This window comes from Galleria mellonella, unplaced genomic scaffold (genome assembly GCF_026898425.1).
Source record: "Galleria mellonella isolate WM207_F2 unplaced genomic scaffold, CSIRO_AGI_GalMel_v1 utg172, whole genome shotgun sequence".
In the NCBI taxonomy this organism is placed as follows: Eukaryota; Metazoa; Arthropoda; class Insecta; order Lepidoptera; family Pyralidae; genus Galleria; species Galleria mellonella.
The window spans coordinates 874,150-891,220 of NW_026442015.1; the positions used below are offsets into that span (position 1 = coordinate 874,150).

The window sequence follows — 17,071 nt, forward strand, 5'->3', positions numbered from 1 at the left end:
AAAAAAGTATGAAGAACGGAGAAAAAATATATAAAAATAATAATAGTATACTTAGTAGTGGTAGTTTTTTTCTTTTTTTTTTTTGTGATCAATGCCTCATCAAAATATTATTATCGTGGAACTATACAAAAATTTACCGTAAAAACAATATAACACGACAACGAGTACAACTAGAAGTTAGGTATATAAATTTTGATAGTTTTGTAGAAGTATTCTCTCTTTAAATACCTATTTTTTTTAGCATTCACATTGTTCTTTTTTGAGAAATATATACGCCGACGATTATTGCTCGTCTGTACAAAGCTGAATAAGTAAGTAAATAATAGGTTATTCAGTTACATAAAAAGTTCATATAGAGTAAAATAACATGGTATATGAGGTAAACGTGTTACGCAATGTTTGCCGAAATGGTTCCCGCTCAGCATTATACTGCAGCCGAGGGCTGATGTTCAGCGGGAGCCTTTCGGGAGTCTTAATGATTTTCTTTGTATTTTAACTACACAAATGTACATGAACTGTAGAAATTGCCAATTTCTCACACTGCATATACACAGACAGCGCCCTTTCCGAACTAACGTCTACCTATTATTAACCACACGTACAACGTAGGTAGGTAGGGGCAATCAATCTGAACATCTCATTACCGGGCCGGTTATTTTTCACCGGGGCCTCATTGCCGGTCGCTCGGTTCATTTGTCAAGAGTTAACTAGTATTATCTGGGAGCGTTCGGAGCTTTTCAAGTGTAAAAGTTTCTCAACTACAATTTTAAAAAGGAATAAATGTTACGTTGTTTGTATGCCATGCCAAGCCCCAACTTCGTCTGCGTGACTGTAATATGGGGGGTAAAGAGGTTTTTTCAGGGTCGGCAACGCGCGCTTAATACCTCTGGTATTTCAGGCGTTCATAGGCTATGGTAACCGCTTACCATTAGGTGGCTCGTTTGCTACCTCAGTGGTATAAAAAAAAAGATATGTTTACTGACCGGGATAAAAAATAGCCTATATCTTTTTCCATCATATATAGTACGTGTACACCAAATATAATAGTGCTTGGTTACACCGTTAAAGTGCTATATTCTACGATAAGCCGGTTAAGCGCTAGTCGGATATGCGCAACGAGAGTTCCGTACAAAATCATCAAGTTTATTTGTGAAATAATTACAAATTTACTGTTTTCGGATATTTTCCTTTGCTTGTACTACATGACATTTCTAGTTATCAAAAGAGGTTGCCCATGCACATAAAGTTGCAGTTTTTTATTAAAAATGTTGATTTCTCACACTAGATAAGTATTACAAAATACTATATTAACTAAAAGACCAAAAAAATACAATATAATTACCAGAATAAAATGAAATATTGGAATTCTATATGATGAGTAATCTACCTTGCGAAATCGATTACTTTTCAATCAGTACATTTAAATGATACATTTAACTGATACATTTAATATATAAACATCATATCAATACATTGTAATTAGATTCTCCACACTTTCAGTAAATGAAGGAAATTATATTATTAAGGCATATTAGTATACATAAATAGAAAATATTAGCATCAAATCTATATTCACTCAATTGAAATATTTATAATGCAAGTATATGCATCGAATCTTTGAAAAGGTAATTTGTAATTACAAATAATTTCGTATTAGATTAAATCTAATTTTATCAATTATTTTTTATTTAATTAGATTATCGTTTCTCAACTGAGGGGTCGCGTTTGTTATTAAAAGGGGTCCCAATCTGTTGAAAAATAATAAGACCTCGAAAGATTCGTTTAACATAGCGATGCTCAACTAATAATAGTAATAATTCGACTACTAATTATTCAACTTAGTATTTGTAATGAATAAATTTAAGCGATTTTGAAAACATTTTACCTACAGGATGTGTCAACAACATTTATGTGACTAAATTCTAAAGTGTTGAATTTACCTTAAAAGAGTCCACATAAAAAGTGATACAGTGATACTAATAATAATATGTACACTGCTATATTCATGGTTTATCAGCAAATGGCATGTGCTGTATTTTACTAAATAAATATGATACATCTGTCTATTTACCCGTATAGAACCAGTTCGAGTCGCCAGTGTCTCTAGTAGTCGTAAGCATAAATGGACAAGTACAATTATTGATTGTTAATAATTTGCCAATGTTTTCTTTTTTTTTCTTTTTAATTGTATTATCATAAGACGGAGTGTAAATTTTTCATTTTTGTTATATAAAAGTATATTACGACATATTAAAAAATAACAAAATAAAAGTATTATTATCATTTTAATTAAAGCTATCTATATATTTTTTATAGATATAATGTTCTAAAAAAATTACAATAAACTTAACGATTTTAATATTAAAGAATTTTTTTTTAATGTTGTTCATTTTATTTTTAGTAAAAGAAAGTATAAAATTAGTAATGACGGAACATTTTACAATCCTTAAAACTTATTCAATATAAGCATTAAAAATAATAATAATTAGGTAGAACAAAACTAGAATACATTTGTATAAATATTTATTTAAAAAAAAATTTTTGTTTCAATACTATTTCACTCGTTCATATCTGCTATATGTTGAGTCATATTAAATTTTACGTTGAAACCGATTATTTTTTAATCATATAATGTTGTATAATAATTCGCAACGGATCAGTTTTATAAAAGTTACAACCAGAATAAAGTGTAAAAGGAAATTTATTTTTAATTATTTAGATCAAGATAACTTCCAATTTCAACTCAATACTTTGACTTTAAAAGTTGGAGATGTTATGAAGGAAGAGTTTGCTTATTATGTACTGCTCAGTGAGTTTAGATATTTTAATCACTGTACAGAGTATATATCTGGTACCAATTATTATACGGTGACTAATATTTTCTATGTATGCTACGAATAAACCCAACAGAAGACAACTACAATTTCCTTAAAGATCAGGTACAGACATATAGATACAACGAACCTTTTTTTTTTTTTTTACGTGGGGAAATCCTCATGGAGACCCACACACCCCGGGGGAGGCATATGGAGACTGCCAGACTCTTACCGACTAAAACCACCACGTGTTCCTCGGCTTACCAAATTAACGGCAGCGTTGCTGCGGTTCCTATTTATTACTACTTGCAGCAACAACGCCAACGTCGTTTCTTAACCCCATTCCAAGAAGGGGGAGCCCGCCTCTAGGAGCCTAACTTCCAGTCCATCTCTGAAGAAGACGTGCCGAAACAAGAGCACGTTTCCCGACTCAGAGGCCTTTTTATTATAGTGCATCGGACACCCCCGTGTTCAGCGATAAACTGTGCTCCTCTTTGAGAGGACTGACTGCGATTTCGCTGTCGGCCCCGTTTTCTTCGGATGGATTTGAAGTTGGATCCGATTCCGGTCCCGTTCCTCAACATTCTTTTTGTTGCATAATCTGCTCGGAAAAGGATACCATCGCCTCCCAAGATTGTTCATCATTTACCATCCTTCTGACGACGGATGGTAGCGTGAGGTTGCACCGATAACTGCCGTAGAACAAAACAAAGCTTGACGCGCAATTGTCCATTTTGGAAAAAAGTGTGTGTTGCGCGGTGTCTTCCTCCGCGCCACATTGATGGCAAAAATTGTAGGTTCCCTCGAGATACCTTCCACAGATAGTTGCCAAAGCACCCATGCCCCGTCAGGATCTGTGTTAGGCGGAACGACAGAACTCCATGTTTTCGCTCTACCCATTCCCTAAGAAGGGGGTGGAGTGCTTGTAGGGTCCGGTCTCGAGACCCTCCATTACCTGTTATTATTGAGAGCCGTCTCTGCCAGGTTTCTAAAGCCGTATCTTGAGCTGATTTGCGCCAACGATATTCTTCAGGGGCGGCGGAGTATATATGCCGTACCAATTATTCTCGGGCTTGCACTTTTTGCCAATAAATCGAGGACAAAGTCTCGGCCTCTAGATCCCATGGGATTGTGCCTGCGAGAGTGCATGCTGCTTCACGGGAGATGGTGCGATATCCACGGTATATCCTAATGGCTAGGGTTCGCTGAACTCTGAGTATCAGATACAACGAACCTAGACCAACCTATCAGATTGTTCAGGCACCTTTGTGGGTTTGTATATATGTATATATATATATATATATATATATATATATATATATATATATATATATATATATATATATATATATATATATATGCTTCATACTATCCTATATTTCCAAATGAAATCATAGATTTGTTTTCACATTTAATGGATACGAAAACACTAAATCAATTTAAACTACTTAAATTTCCACATTCCAATTATGTGTCATGTCTTTGTTAATATTTCAGCTGTTAACTGTCCACTGCTAAATATAAACCTTCCCTATAGGGGGAGTTTTGCCAGTAGTTGCCACGCTTGGCAACTGTTTACATAATTCAACATCAACAAACAGTCAACATCACAATATTATAATATTAGTCATAACATTACAATCATCAACATTACAATCGTTCACATTTATAATTAAAATTCATTCCAAGTTACTAGTTGATAATGTAGCTTACTTTAGGCGAGAGAATTTTTAAAATTGGCTAAGTATTTTTTTAAGTTTATCTACTATAAACAAGATATTTTTCGTTTGTTAATATTAATTTATATGTGCGTGACGTGGCGACGTGCGATTTATACATATTTTTATTTTATTTTTGTATAAATAAATATATTTTATTTTATTGCAATTGAAGCTATTTGCACGAGAAATCTATACTATGTTATGTAATTATTAAATAATGTTTATCGTGAAATTAATTTTCCATCAAATTAACTTGTAAACTTTAAACGGTTGTCGCTATAATACATTTACTTGAAGCGTAAAATTGTAGCTAGCATAAAAGAGTAAGAAATAACAAATAAATCACATTGATCACGAAGTTGTCGTGAAAAGTTGCAGAAAACCGAACAGATGGCGTTGTATTTGCTTCTGTGTGCATTAGCAGTTAGTCATACTACCGCATATGTGCCTTGGAATAATGGCAATTTTCATTTAGACGGTAAGAACTTAATTATATTTAATTAATTTTAAACTAATAATTATTCTTAATAAAATCCAAAGGGAGTAGTAAAATATGGATAGAAAGAAGGTAAATAAATTGGTATTCACTTATCATTATTCTATCTTAAACGAAGTTAAAATTTTTTGTGTTTTATCTTGTTACGTCATATAGAGGTGGTTTATTTCATTGATTTTTCCCTTCCAAAATCCACGTATACGATGGAGCAGGTAAAAGCTAGTAATAATGTATAAATGATATGAAAAATAATATTTTACATTTCTTTGATTACAATTAATGGATATTTTATCTCAAATATGTAGGTAGATGTACATCTATACATACGAGTATATCGTGCTAGATACGAGTGTAAATATAGATCGAGCAACTGTTATAAATGTTACATCCATTGTTCAAAGTTACAAATAGTGTTGATAACTATTATATCCGGCTCGAAGGATCAATTGTGAAATATGTTCATAAAGTTGTATTTAAATGAAGGAAATTAATTACATGGATAATGTAGGTGGAGTTGTGAAATATATATTTAATTGGAATGGATTATAATTGTGTTGTTATTATTAAAGATTATTCAAATCACGAAATGGAGTCTATACCATCACTGCCATTGTCACACCCTGGAGAAGAAAAAGGTAATTATGGTTATTTATTAATCCATTATCTTTTTTTATGGATTATAAATAAATTAGTTCTGTAAAAATAAAAAAGTGACTTAAAAAGTAAATACACCAATGCACAACAAAATGTTACATAGACATTTTTTAAGTAATTAAATTTAACAGGCAGGTAAAAAAATGTAACTTCAATTTATTGTAATCGCGTAATATTGCGTAAACTATAAGAGTAACAAAGATCTAAACATAGCATATATATTTACAAATCTTTAAAATATCTACTAGTCCTAAACCTATGCGACTTTTCTTGCGTATATCATTATTTATAATATAAATGTTTAAGTTAGTATCATACTCCTTAACATCTTAATTACGTAGTCACTATGATATTTGGTATGCAAGTACTACATATGATAAAGTAAAATATAGACTACTTTTTATTTGAATCAATGAACATGTCACGTGGACGACGAAGTAGAAGATAAAGCTATTTATCAAATGAAATATGATACTGTCTGTATATTTAATTCAAATCTCTTCCACTGTTTAAGTTTGATTGAGTAATAAATATCCAACTTTAATATTTATAATATTAGCTAATAATTATTATTTGTTACTTTACAGATCTGAAAGCCAATCCTGGTCTCATATACCCAAATGTGAATGTTCGACCACCATCTCAAATATGGCCACATGATTTAGGAAATGTTTACCAAAATGGTAAATATGACCCTATTACTGATAAATTATATAACTATTGTTTTGTAGACTTATTTTTTAAACCTAGAAAGGAATGTTAGCAATTTTATATGAAGTCTAATCTAATCGACCAATAAGCATTTTGTAGAAAATTTACAACAAAAAGGGAATTTAGAACGAAACTTAATGGTAGAGAGATGGGCAGCAGCATCATTCTTAAAACATTATTAAAAGTCTAACTGCGGTTGCCAACATGCCTGCTAACTATGGCAACTAATGGCAAAACTTCCCTTTTGGGGAAGACTTATGTTCAGCAGTGGACAGTTAACGGCTGAAATAATTATAATGATGAAAATATTTATCTCACTGCGACAGAAAAATTACACCTTGCAAAATTATTACAAAGTAGGCGAGGAAAATTTATAACAAATAATTAATAAATAAACATATTATATAATAATTTAATTTACCATCAGTACAGTACAGAATATCAACATGTAGCAAATAATGATTATTAGTATGATGAGGACTTATTCAGTATAGTTATAAAAAAATAATATTGAATAAGTACAACAATTTCAAACGCATTATAAGTTATTTTCGATATTTACCATAGCAAGTGAAATATTATCAGAAATATTATGTTAGATAAGCAAAAAGTTCCGAGTGTTAGAAATACAATCAATATACAAATATTGGAGACGAAATTGCGTATACGTAGAAGCAGTGAGACATGAGTAAAATGTAATTCTGTTCCGCTAAACTGGAACATCTTTTGATAGTTTGTATGTATAAAATGTTGAGTATGTTCTATTGACATAATATTTTGTTTATATTCACGGAAAAAAGTTCCCAAATTTTCCTCCGTCGAAATATTTTGTATACAGTGAAGAGATGAAGACATTTTGGAAATGTTTTGCTAATGAAAGGTAATTAATATTATTTCGACGTCAACGTCTTACTTTTCGAACGAAATGAATTAACTTTGCAAACATTCAAAAATGGAATTCGCTAGTAAAACATACAATGGAATGAGTATTTGTTTTGTGAAAGTCATTGTTTTGCGTTGTGGTTCCTTTTTTAGGAATACATGGCTGCATGTACAGACTACGGGAATTTAATGAACTTGCTATGTTTTCCGATTAATTGTTTGAACTTCATCCTGAAGTCTTTTTTAAGCTGAATAAGGTTCTTACGTCGTAACGTCAGCTATACATTTCAACTTTTTTTTTCAATTACACTATAATTGTTGGTGGAAGATTTTGTTATTTTAATATTATATTAATTCTTATTTATTTTACAAATACAATCTTTCTTACAATAACAGAAAATAAAACAATATTGTTTCAGACTTCCGGGATCCTAGCACAAATTATTTACCACCAAGCGCAATGCCTGTAGTTCCACAATTGCCAGTAGTGCTACGACCTAAAGTGTCACCTATGCCTCAATCTCCCAGAAATATATACGGAAATGGTACTTTTTTTTATCATAAATGAGCTGTTGTCTCACAGATTTGCACGTATAATGTTATGTTTTACGTTTAATTTGAAAATTTTCAAAATTCTTTATTAACGGATTATAAACTTTTTGAATTAATTATATAATAAAATAATATATATATATATATATATAAGTATGTATTCGTATTATTTAATATACCACTATTACTTAAGAGGCTTCTAATAAACTTGGCTTCTTGTCACCGATGTTTCTCGATGAGATACTCTGTGGAAAATAGCTTGCGAGAAATCTAATAACTGCGTACATGTTTATATTAACCTAATTAAACAATATAATTAAAAAAATACATTATTATTATCTTTAATTACGTTAATAAAAACTTGTATTTTCAGATTATTACAACAAGTATCGATCGCTCCCGAAAATCATGCACATTTAAGGTTGTTTTTTCTTTATTTTACTATACCTTATTTATTCCCCTGTGTTTGAATAAACATAACGGACTCTGCCATTTGTTTATATTTCTTTAATTAATTTTCAACTTACCTTGAAAATGAAGAAAATTATCATTTCGGTTGTATTTTGTACATTTGTTACCTTATAACTCCGTCTAAGTTAAGCTAAACTGATTTGGAAAAAAAAAATTTCATACGAAAAGATTTACGTAGAGTTTGGCTCATCGAAATTATATCAAACTCGGTTCAATAGTTTAGTTTTTAAATAAAAATAATTGGTTTTGTTACTATTGCAGTCGGATTCTTCTGAGGAATATTATCTCTAATTATTTATTTATTTATTTTTTATACCACTGAGGTGGCAAATAAGCATACGGCCCACCGGATGGTAAGCGGTTACTGTAGGCTATGAACGCTTGCAATACCAAAGGTATTACGCGCGCGTTGCCGACCGTGAACAAACCTCTTTACCGCCCTTTTGAAGAACCCCATGCTGCAGTCTCTTGGGAAAACCTCTTGATTATCTTGAATTATAACATAAAAGTACTTAACTACAAATTGTAAATTGCGATTTATTGTGCATTGCAGATAGACCTAATTATATTATAGTATTATAAAATACACTTTTCAGTTAATATTGTTTCTATCCAAAATATTTGCATAAATTTACGACTTTGTCCATGTCAATTTAATGTACGTTAATATCATCCAATCGTTAAATAAATAACATCCAAAGATATTAATAAAGTTTACTATTATGATAATAAAAGTAAATACAATCATTAATTATAGCATTTTTTATTTTCACAGATTACATTTTTGATTCACAAAAACGTCATCTTTGGACACAAGTGGCGACTGTTTTCTGCTTTTGATGAAAGTGTTTTGTTATTAAACTAATTTAAGTAAAAATTGATTAAATGAACATTATTGCGCCCATAAGCTAATAAATGTCTATTACTATTCATTAAAAGTCCCAACAAAAACCTTAGACCTACGATGCATTATTGTTTGATTATAAACAAAATCATAAAACTTTTATTAGTGAAATCTAATCTATCCATTTACTCGATTATCATAACATTCACAATAATACATTATTGTTTGATTATAAACAAAATTAATAAATCTTTTATTAAGTGAAATCAAGAAGATCGGCGTTGGTTAAAACACCCCCTAAAAACAATTCGATTATTTCTTAATTAATAGATTATGATGTACCAATTGACCTGCTTAACCTTACCTTTCATCCGTCATTGATGTCTCGACAGCCTATTTCATTTATCATTCATTAAATAAATTAAGGCCGTTAATAAAATCTGGTAATAGTCGTAAACAATAATTTGGAGTTGAAAGTATCCAGTTTTTCACGAAAACAATGAAAACTATTTTGTAAGCTACGGTAACCGCTTACCATCGGGTGGGCTGTATGCTTGTTTTCCACCTCAGTGGTATAAAAAAAATTCTAATCATGGTAGTGCTAACAGTAAATTCACCGTTGTTAATTTTACCTGAGTGTACAAAATGACATGTACATTTAAATGGAGTAAATTAATTTTGTCTCTTAATATCTCTGGGTATTCTCAAAAATAAATTAAAAGTAGTCATGTAGAAAACGTGTACATTATCTGGGACGTTCATATTACATGGACGTTTTCTGCATAACTAGCCTCGCCTCAGTTATGAGAAAAATATAAAAGATTTAACTAAAACTGCAGTTTCGTTATATGAACTACATAAATCATCGTATTAATAATCCATTTACCATAAATACTTTAGTTGAGAAATAAGCTGGTTTTAATTAAGTAACAAACTTAACCTAAGAATCAGATCTAAGGCGTTGTTGAAGTTTTGATGCTTCTGATGTTCTATAAAATTATGTAGAAAATCCAACAGAGCCTTCTTTGTATTCCATAAACTTTACTTCTTATGCTTGTGCCCTTTAAAAGAGCCATTCCTAACATTTCACTTTTATACTTAAGAATAAAGTTTACAAAGTCTTTGAATTAGGAGAATAATATAATGTTTGTAGCTTTTGTGTAAATAAAAAAGTGTATTATAATAAAACTTGGCTGTTTAAAATTAAATAATGTTTCCTACTTAATGGTTTGTATATATTTATCTTTCATTCTTCAATTTATTATAAGGACAACGTAAATAAACCATTGAAATAACTTGATCGGCGAAACAGGTCAGGAATTTATAGTAATATATAAATAAATAAACAACAGTATAAGTGTTTTTGCGATAATATAAATATGATATGATATTATTAAATTTTTTCATATATTTATTTCATATATTATATTGCATAGTTGAAATACATTTGTTTGTGGTTGCTATTATTTTCGTTTAGAAAGTCAACATATTCCTGAAGGAAATTTGTGAAGCAGTATTTCTCGATGTAAGATTCCCAGTTATTTGTATTAAAGTATGTAAATATGATATGAACTTCGTATTTTATTGTATTAGAATTTTTTATTGTGAAACAGAAATGCATTTGTGGCTGGTTAAAGTTAGGTTAAATAAGGAAATTAAAACTAAAAAGAATAAACACAAATAATATAATAATTGTTGTATTGAATTGTGTTGTAAAATCTTTAATATATATACTTTACATTGGATACATTAAAAAGGTTTAATATATAATGGCGGACTTATCCTATAGAGGGATCTGTTATAGTCAACAATTCAGAAACTACAATAAATCTATAGACTATTCGAGGGTAAAAATTGTAACGTATTAATACCTAATTAAAATTAATCATTCTGTTTCTATATTCTAGGTATGGACCTATATTACAATAATAATTGTACACCTACATACATAAATAATAATAATAAACCTACACAGATACATATATACAAATAATACGTAAATATATATATATATATATATATATATATATATTCACAATTGATTCAATGAAACAGGAGTTTCAGTATAAAATTATATGATACCCGCTTTAAAAGATTTTAATGATTGTGTTGTCTTTAAGTTATTAGTTATCAATTTGTCATTATTGTTTTATTCCTTTTCAGTTTGAAGAATAAATGAGTGTATGAAGAAGAACTATATGAAACATTTATAAGCTAAAATACTATGTACTTGTATATCAACATCTACATCTACACTATAATTACTTTAGCTTTATTTTATGTGATATATAAAAGTTAGTAAATTCCTATTTAAGAAAAGAATCCAAGAGTCCTAAAATATCTCTATCTCACAACACTTCCCTGCTTTAAAAGTAATTAATCTTAAACCGGACATTCGCATTTCCACTACAGAACTTGATTCTACTAATTCCGGTTATAACCGTTCACTTAAATATGACCCCTTTTATTATATTAAGAAATCCCTCTGAGAGCTCTTTTGTAATTGGATGCAATATCCTGTGTTCAAGTAAGTGATAAGTCTTTTGGAACATTAAATATGAGTTTTTGATTCTGGAAAAACTTATATCTATGTTATTTGAGATTTAAATTAAGTAAATTTTATTTGTTTATTGCAAAATTCACGTATTTTTTGTTTTCCTACATAAATGAACTACCAACTTTTGCTTTAAATAACACAAAGTTTTTAGATGATTTTATGCTACAGTGACCGTTTACCATCAGATGGGCTGTATGCTTGTATACCACCTTTGTGGTATAAACAATATATAGTGGCGAAATGTAAAAATGAACGTTGTTGGTTACATACTTTGTGGAATACTTTATATAGAATATGTTATACTTTATTACATAATTAGATATATAATTTATTTGCATTACTAACAGCAAACTAACTACAACAGGTATAAATACATAAGCAAAAAAGTAAATAAAAGAATATATATAGGTACTAAAAAAAAGAAAGGAAAATACATAAAAGAAGTAACATAATTTTTCCTTTTATAAGTGTGCCACAGTAACATAAAATGGTCACTCAGTTTAGCTTTGCCTTAAAAAGAGCAAAATACCGATATTCTTTTGTGGCCAAAAGACACTTTATTCATCATACTTGGCATAGTTCCTTTAAAATCTTGGTATTTTTTTTTTTTATTAAATAACAGTGCATAAAATTTATGAATAACAAGAGTAATAAAAATAGACAGTATCCGGATGAAAACATGTCAAATATTATATTGAAATGCGAGTCAGTTAGAATGATTGTTTCCTCAATTAAATTATGAAAAAATTCAACTTAAAATCTTATTCAAAGAAACTTACTTCGTGAAGCGAGTATTTCACCAGCTTAATTTGATAAATAATACATAAAATATATATTTTTGATACACAATAATCGCTCATTATTCTTATGAATATCCCAATTGTACAGTTCATTTTTATAAATAGGCAACCCTAGGCCATAGACTACCTGCAGCATACTTGTAATCGGCGTCTGGTCATGCCCATTTTAATTCATCATCATCACCATATTAGTTATTAATTGTCCACTGCTGAACATTGAACTTCCATATAAAATGGATTTTGCCAGTAGTTGCCACGATTGGCAGGTGGGTTGGTAACCGTAGATAGGCTTTTAATGAAGTTTTAAGCATTGAGTTCCCATTGTCTTCCTCTTACACACATTGGAAAGCAAGGAAGGCCAATCTATCTCGGGACCACACGAAAATTTTATTTATGTAACTAGAAATGACAGAGAACAAAATTCGCCTTTTACGATGTAGTAACTATCGTCTATAGACGAATTTAAACAATAAATATTAATAATCCCTATGCGCCATATTAATAATTACTATTCCAAAATTAATCTCGAATACCAACTAATCCAACAACAGTTTCTGCATCACTTCAATTCATTTCATATAATAATTAACAATGATATTCTCTGGGAAACTTGATATTTAATATCAGCGAGGAGGCACAGTCCGATTGATGTTTTGGCGAGAACAATAAATTGTCTGTCGATGATGAATTAAGAGCAATTAATTATTAATCTTAATTATCTCAGTCCCTTTCTCAGATAGATAATTATACGAATTGTTTGTAATCATTTTAAGAAACGTATCATGTTGCAGTTTAGAAAATATGTTTACATGTATGAAATCAATGTTTTCACGTACAGCCCAATTTCAGAGATGTTTCCCCTCACGAATGCTCAGGTTATGGAATAAGCTCCTTGTCGAGGTTATTCCAAGAGATTACAGTCCATATTTTTCAAAAAAGGGGTTACGAGGTTTCCTCAGGGTCGGCAACATGCGCATAATGTCCCTGGTATTTTGCAGGCGTTTACAAACTTTGGTAACCGCTTACCATCAACTGGGCATTATACCTGTTTTTCTCTTCAGTAGTATAAAAAATCACTAATTTTGTTTGTAGAAATAAATAAGGAATTCATTACTTTAAAGATTATTTATTAATTATTTATTAATATTCAAATAACTGCATTGAATTATTAAACTAGACAAAAAATAGTCTTAAACTATTACGTAGTCACCTATATGTATTATGGGAGAAAATTTATTACATATAGTATTTTTTGTTGCATATTAGTATATTTCGTTTTCAGAATATGCATATATAGGTGATTGTAATTAAAAACATATTTACAAACTTCTATAAATACATAAATAATTTTAAAATATAATTCAATACAAAATCTCTATCATATCGAAATATAAACAATAAAATAGAATACATGTACTACAATACAAACAGCAAAACCATATTCCATTACGGATATTTTGTTACTCTCACAACTCAGTCTGTATTATTTGTCCATTATTGAGGAAGCGTAGATAACAGTAAAAGGTGCTAGAATAGATAAAAATATCAAGTTTGTGGAAATCATAAAAACACCGTAGACTTATCTCACCTTACGGTAGCTCGGAACCGAGACATAATTCGTGTCTTCCAACACCTTCCGTATTTTTTCGAGATTGCGATATCAACGTAAATCATGACTTTTGTCATCTTTTTATCCGTATTTCATCCGGGTTTCGAGTAAGGTATACGTCAGGGAACTCGGATCTGGTTTGACACACTACAAACAGGATTATAAAGGTTCTACCCGGGTCACTAGATTTATTTCAAGAATACTCAATGTGATGTTATGATTAAAAATAAAGTAGGATGAAATAAGAAAGTATATAAATCTTATTTAGTTACTCGTCTTGAGTACAAAAATGAAAAAAAAAATTCGATACATATAACTTGCATACTTTTATTTAGACATAAAAAAATGAGAAAAAAATATATACGGAATAAAAAAAACCCAATGACAGCCTAATACTTAAAAATATACTTACCATACTATAAAATAAATTGCAATTTTCTCAAACAACCAAAGTATCTAAAAGCTTTCATTCAATGCAAGCTTTTTTTAGATCAAAGAATGATAACTTCACAAGATGTATTGAGTCCATAAGTCTAAGAAGAGCCTCTCTTCATGTAATTCCCTTTTTTATATAAAAAGCTATAAAATAATGGACGTTGTAAATAGCCATGATATTTAATATTCAGTTTGTGTAAAGTAATTATGTACAGTGATACTATATTACAGATGTATAGCGTTTTTTAAATTAGAATCGTTTATTTATTGGACTATTAGACTTTCTTATTGCACGGTTTATTATTTACACGAAATGGAATAACGCGATCATTTGGGTAAATTACAATACCTGGGTTATCCCGACGTGACATTTCGTTTTAATTAATTTTTTTAATAGTCTGAATATATGAACTCCTACACATAATAATAATTATTTTTTCTAATTAAATTGTTCCTGAAAATATAACAACTAAAAAAAAAAAAACAAACAATAAAAAAATAATGCACAAAATAAACGGGAGATATTCCATACATTAATATCTATGTAACCCTTAAGCCAATCACGTTTGTTACAAGCGTTAAGTTTAATGTCAACACTTAGTAATCCCTACAAACGAGATAAAACAATATAGAATACAGAACAAAAAGGTAGCGAGCAGTATTTAGTTAGAAACAATAAAGTGAGGTCACAAACACACGCTCCAAAATTAAATTACCCCATTCCATTCCGGCAAACAGAAACCCTAGGAAACTGTTTACATCTCACATCACTTTAAGGAATTCCATACAAAAGGCTCCTTTCACGCGAATGCTCCTCTCTTCTATTCGGAAAGCAAACCCCTTTTTATTTGGAAGCAGAATAAAATAAATTGTTCGCATTCCATCACACTCTTCCGGCAAGCGACGTGAGCGTAATTGGAAAATAAACCTTTTCACATTGAAGACAACCCGGGATTTGTAATTTAGAATATTCAAAGTAATCAATCCTTCTCAAATAATATTAACTAACTGTAAAAGGAAATAATGTGAGTCTTTCGTTTCCCTTAACTTTGGTCTGAATCGTCATCTTGCTGGAACAGATCGGCTTTCAACGTGAATGAGCAAATTGTTTTTGTTAGTCAAAAGTTTGAAGTTTGCTCCTGTCTGTTACTTCCATCAAATCAGTCTTGCTCGATTACGGATACACGAATGATAAAAGTTGAGCAAACTTGAGCACAGAATTCAATATAGATCGTCTATTCAAGATGCCCTGCTTATTCTATTTGAAATGACAAGTCAACTGAATAGACTACCAGGGTATGACTTAATATATATACATTGATTTATTATACATATAGATGATATTGTAACTACCCTCAAACAATAGCTACAGCTGCTCACAAGTTATCTTCAAATTGAATCTCCATCCTGTTTTCACAACCGCGTATTTGATTCAATAAGGAGATAGAAGTATTAATCATCACTATGTAAATTAAGAAATAACGGTTAGATATAGTATTTATCTTTACCTGGTATTGTCTTTCAAAATAAAATAAATTACATTAAATTTAAGAATCCAATTCTCCGTTAAAAATTTTGGTTTAGAACTAGGTTTTTTTTTTTTAATTAGGAAACAGTATTTCCTAATAAAAAAAATATTGTCGTGTAGTCCTAACATGTAATGGGCCATTCATTTCTTTTCCGTAGGTATCGTAAAAAGCCACTAAGGAAACCTAATGGTCAAAGAATTAACAGCAGTGTCGCTGTTATAACGTTACCAAAGCCTAACTCTGGTTGCCTAAAGCAGTGTCTGTACAGCATAGAAACTACTGGAAAAACTGTGGGCATATATTCAGCAGTGGACAGTTAACGTTTGATATAATGGTGATGACGATAATAATAAATAATAATAATTCATTGGTATTTTATAACATTTTTCTTTAAAGAAATATTATGTTACGAATAATTATCATATTAATAGTTTCTAATTCTTATAAATTTCATGGAAATACATATGTTGTATATGCAGATATGATGTCTAACATATCTTTTTTTTTACAACACAGGGGGCAAACGAGCATACGGCTCTCCTGATGGTAAGTCATTACCGCCGCCCATGATCACCCACAACATCAACGGCATTGCAGGTGTGCTGCCGGCCTTTTATAAAGGAATATGCTCTTTTCTTGAAGGTTATGATGTCATATTAGTTCGGAAATACTGCTGCTGGAAGTTGATTCTAAAGAGTGGTTGTGCGTCGAAGAAAGTGCTTTGAAAAATGCACGGTGAAAGATCGCCACTTGTCAAGATGGTTGGGATGAAATATGCAACATATAGCATAATAATCATATCACCATGTCAGCGTTTATCTGTCCACAACTGAATGTAGGTCTCCCCCATAAGGGGTTTTTCAGTAAGTTACCCCGCTTGGTAGGCGGGTTGGCAACAAAAGTTAGGCTTTTGGTGATTCTTTAAAAGGGTCGCTACTGCCTATCTCTCAACTATTAAGTCCCTTCAGTCGCCTTTTGCGACATTCACGAGAAA

General features: G+C 30.4%; 2 protein-coding genes across 3 annotated transcripts in view; one reads left to right on the top strand and one right to left on the bottom strand.

The window, feature by feature from the left end:
- The window catches only part of LOC113514576 (complexin), a 374,606-nt gene that overhangs the window by 165,120 nt on the left and 192,415 nt on the right, over window positions 1-17,071 (bottom strand). The window lies entirely within an intron of this gene.
- On the top strand, window positions 4,852-8,309 carry LOC116413561 (uncharacterized). 2 transcript variants are annotated; one of them, XM_052893144.1, is made up of 5 exons: window positions 4,854-5,015; window positions 5,603-5,668; window positions 6,275-6,370; window positions 7,700-7,825; window positions 8,206-8,309. In XM_052893144.1, exons 1-5 carry the CDS (start codon window positions 4,928-4,930, stop codon window positions 8,250-8,252), a joined length of 423 nt encoding a protein of 140 aa, XP_052749104.1. In that variant the 5' UTR covers window positions 4,854-4,927; the 3' UTR covers window positions 8,253-8,309. The 2 variants fall into 2 exon arrangements, with proteins under 2 accessions (XP_052749105.1, XP_052749104.1); XM_052893145.1 differs by lacking the exon at window positions 5,603-5,668 and having other exon boundaries at window positions 4,852-5,015.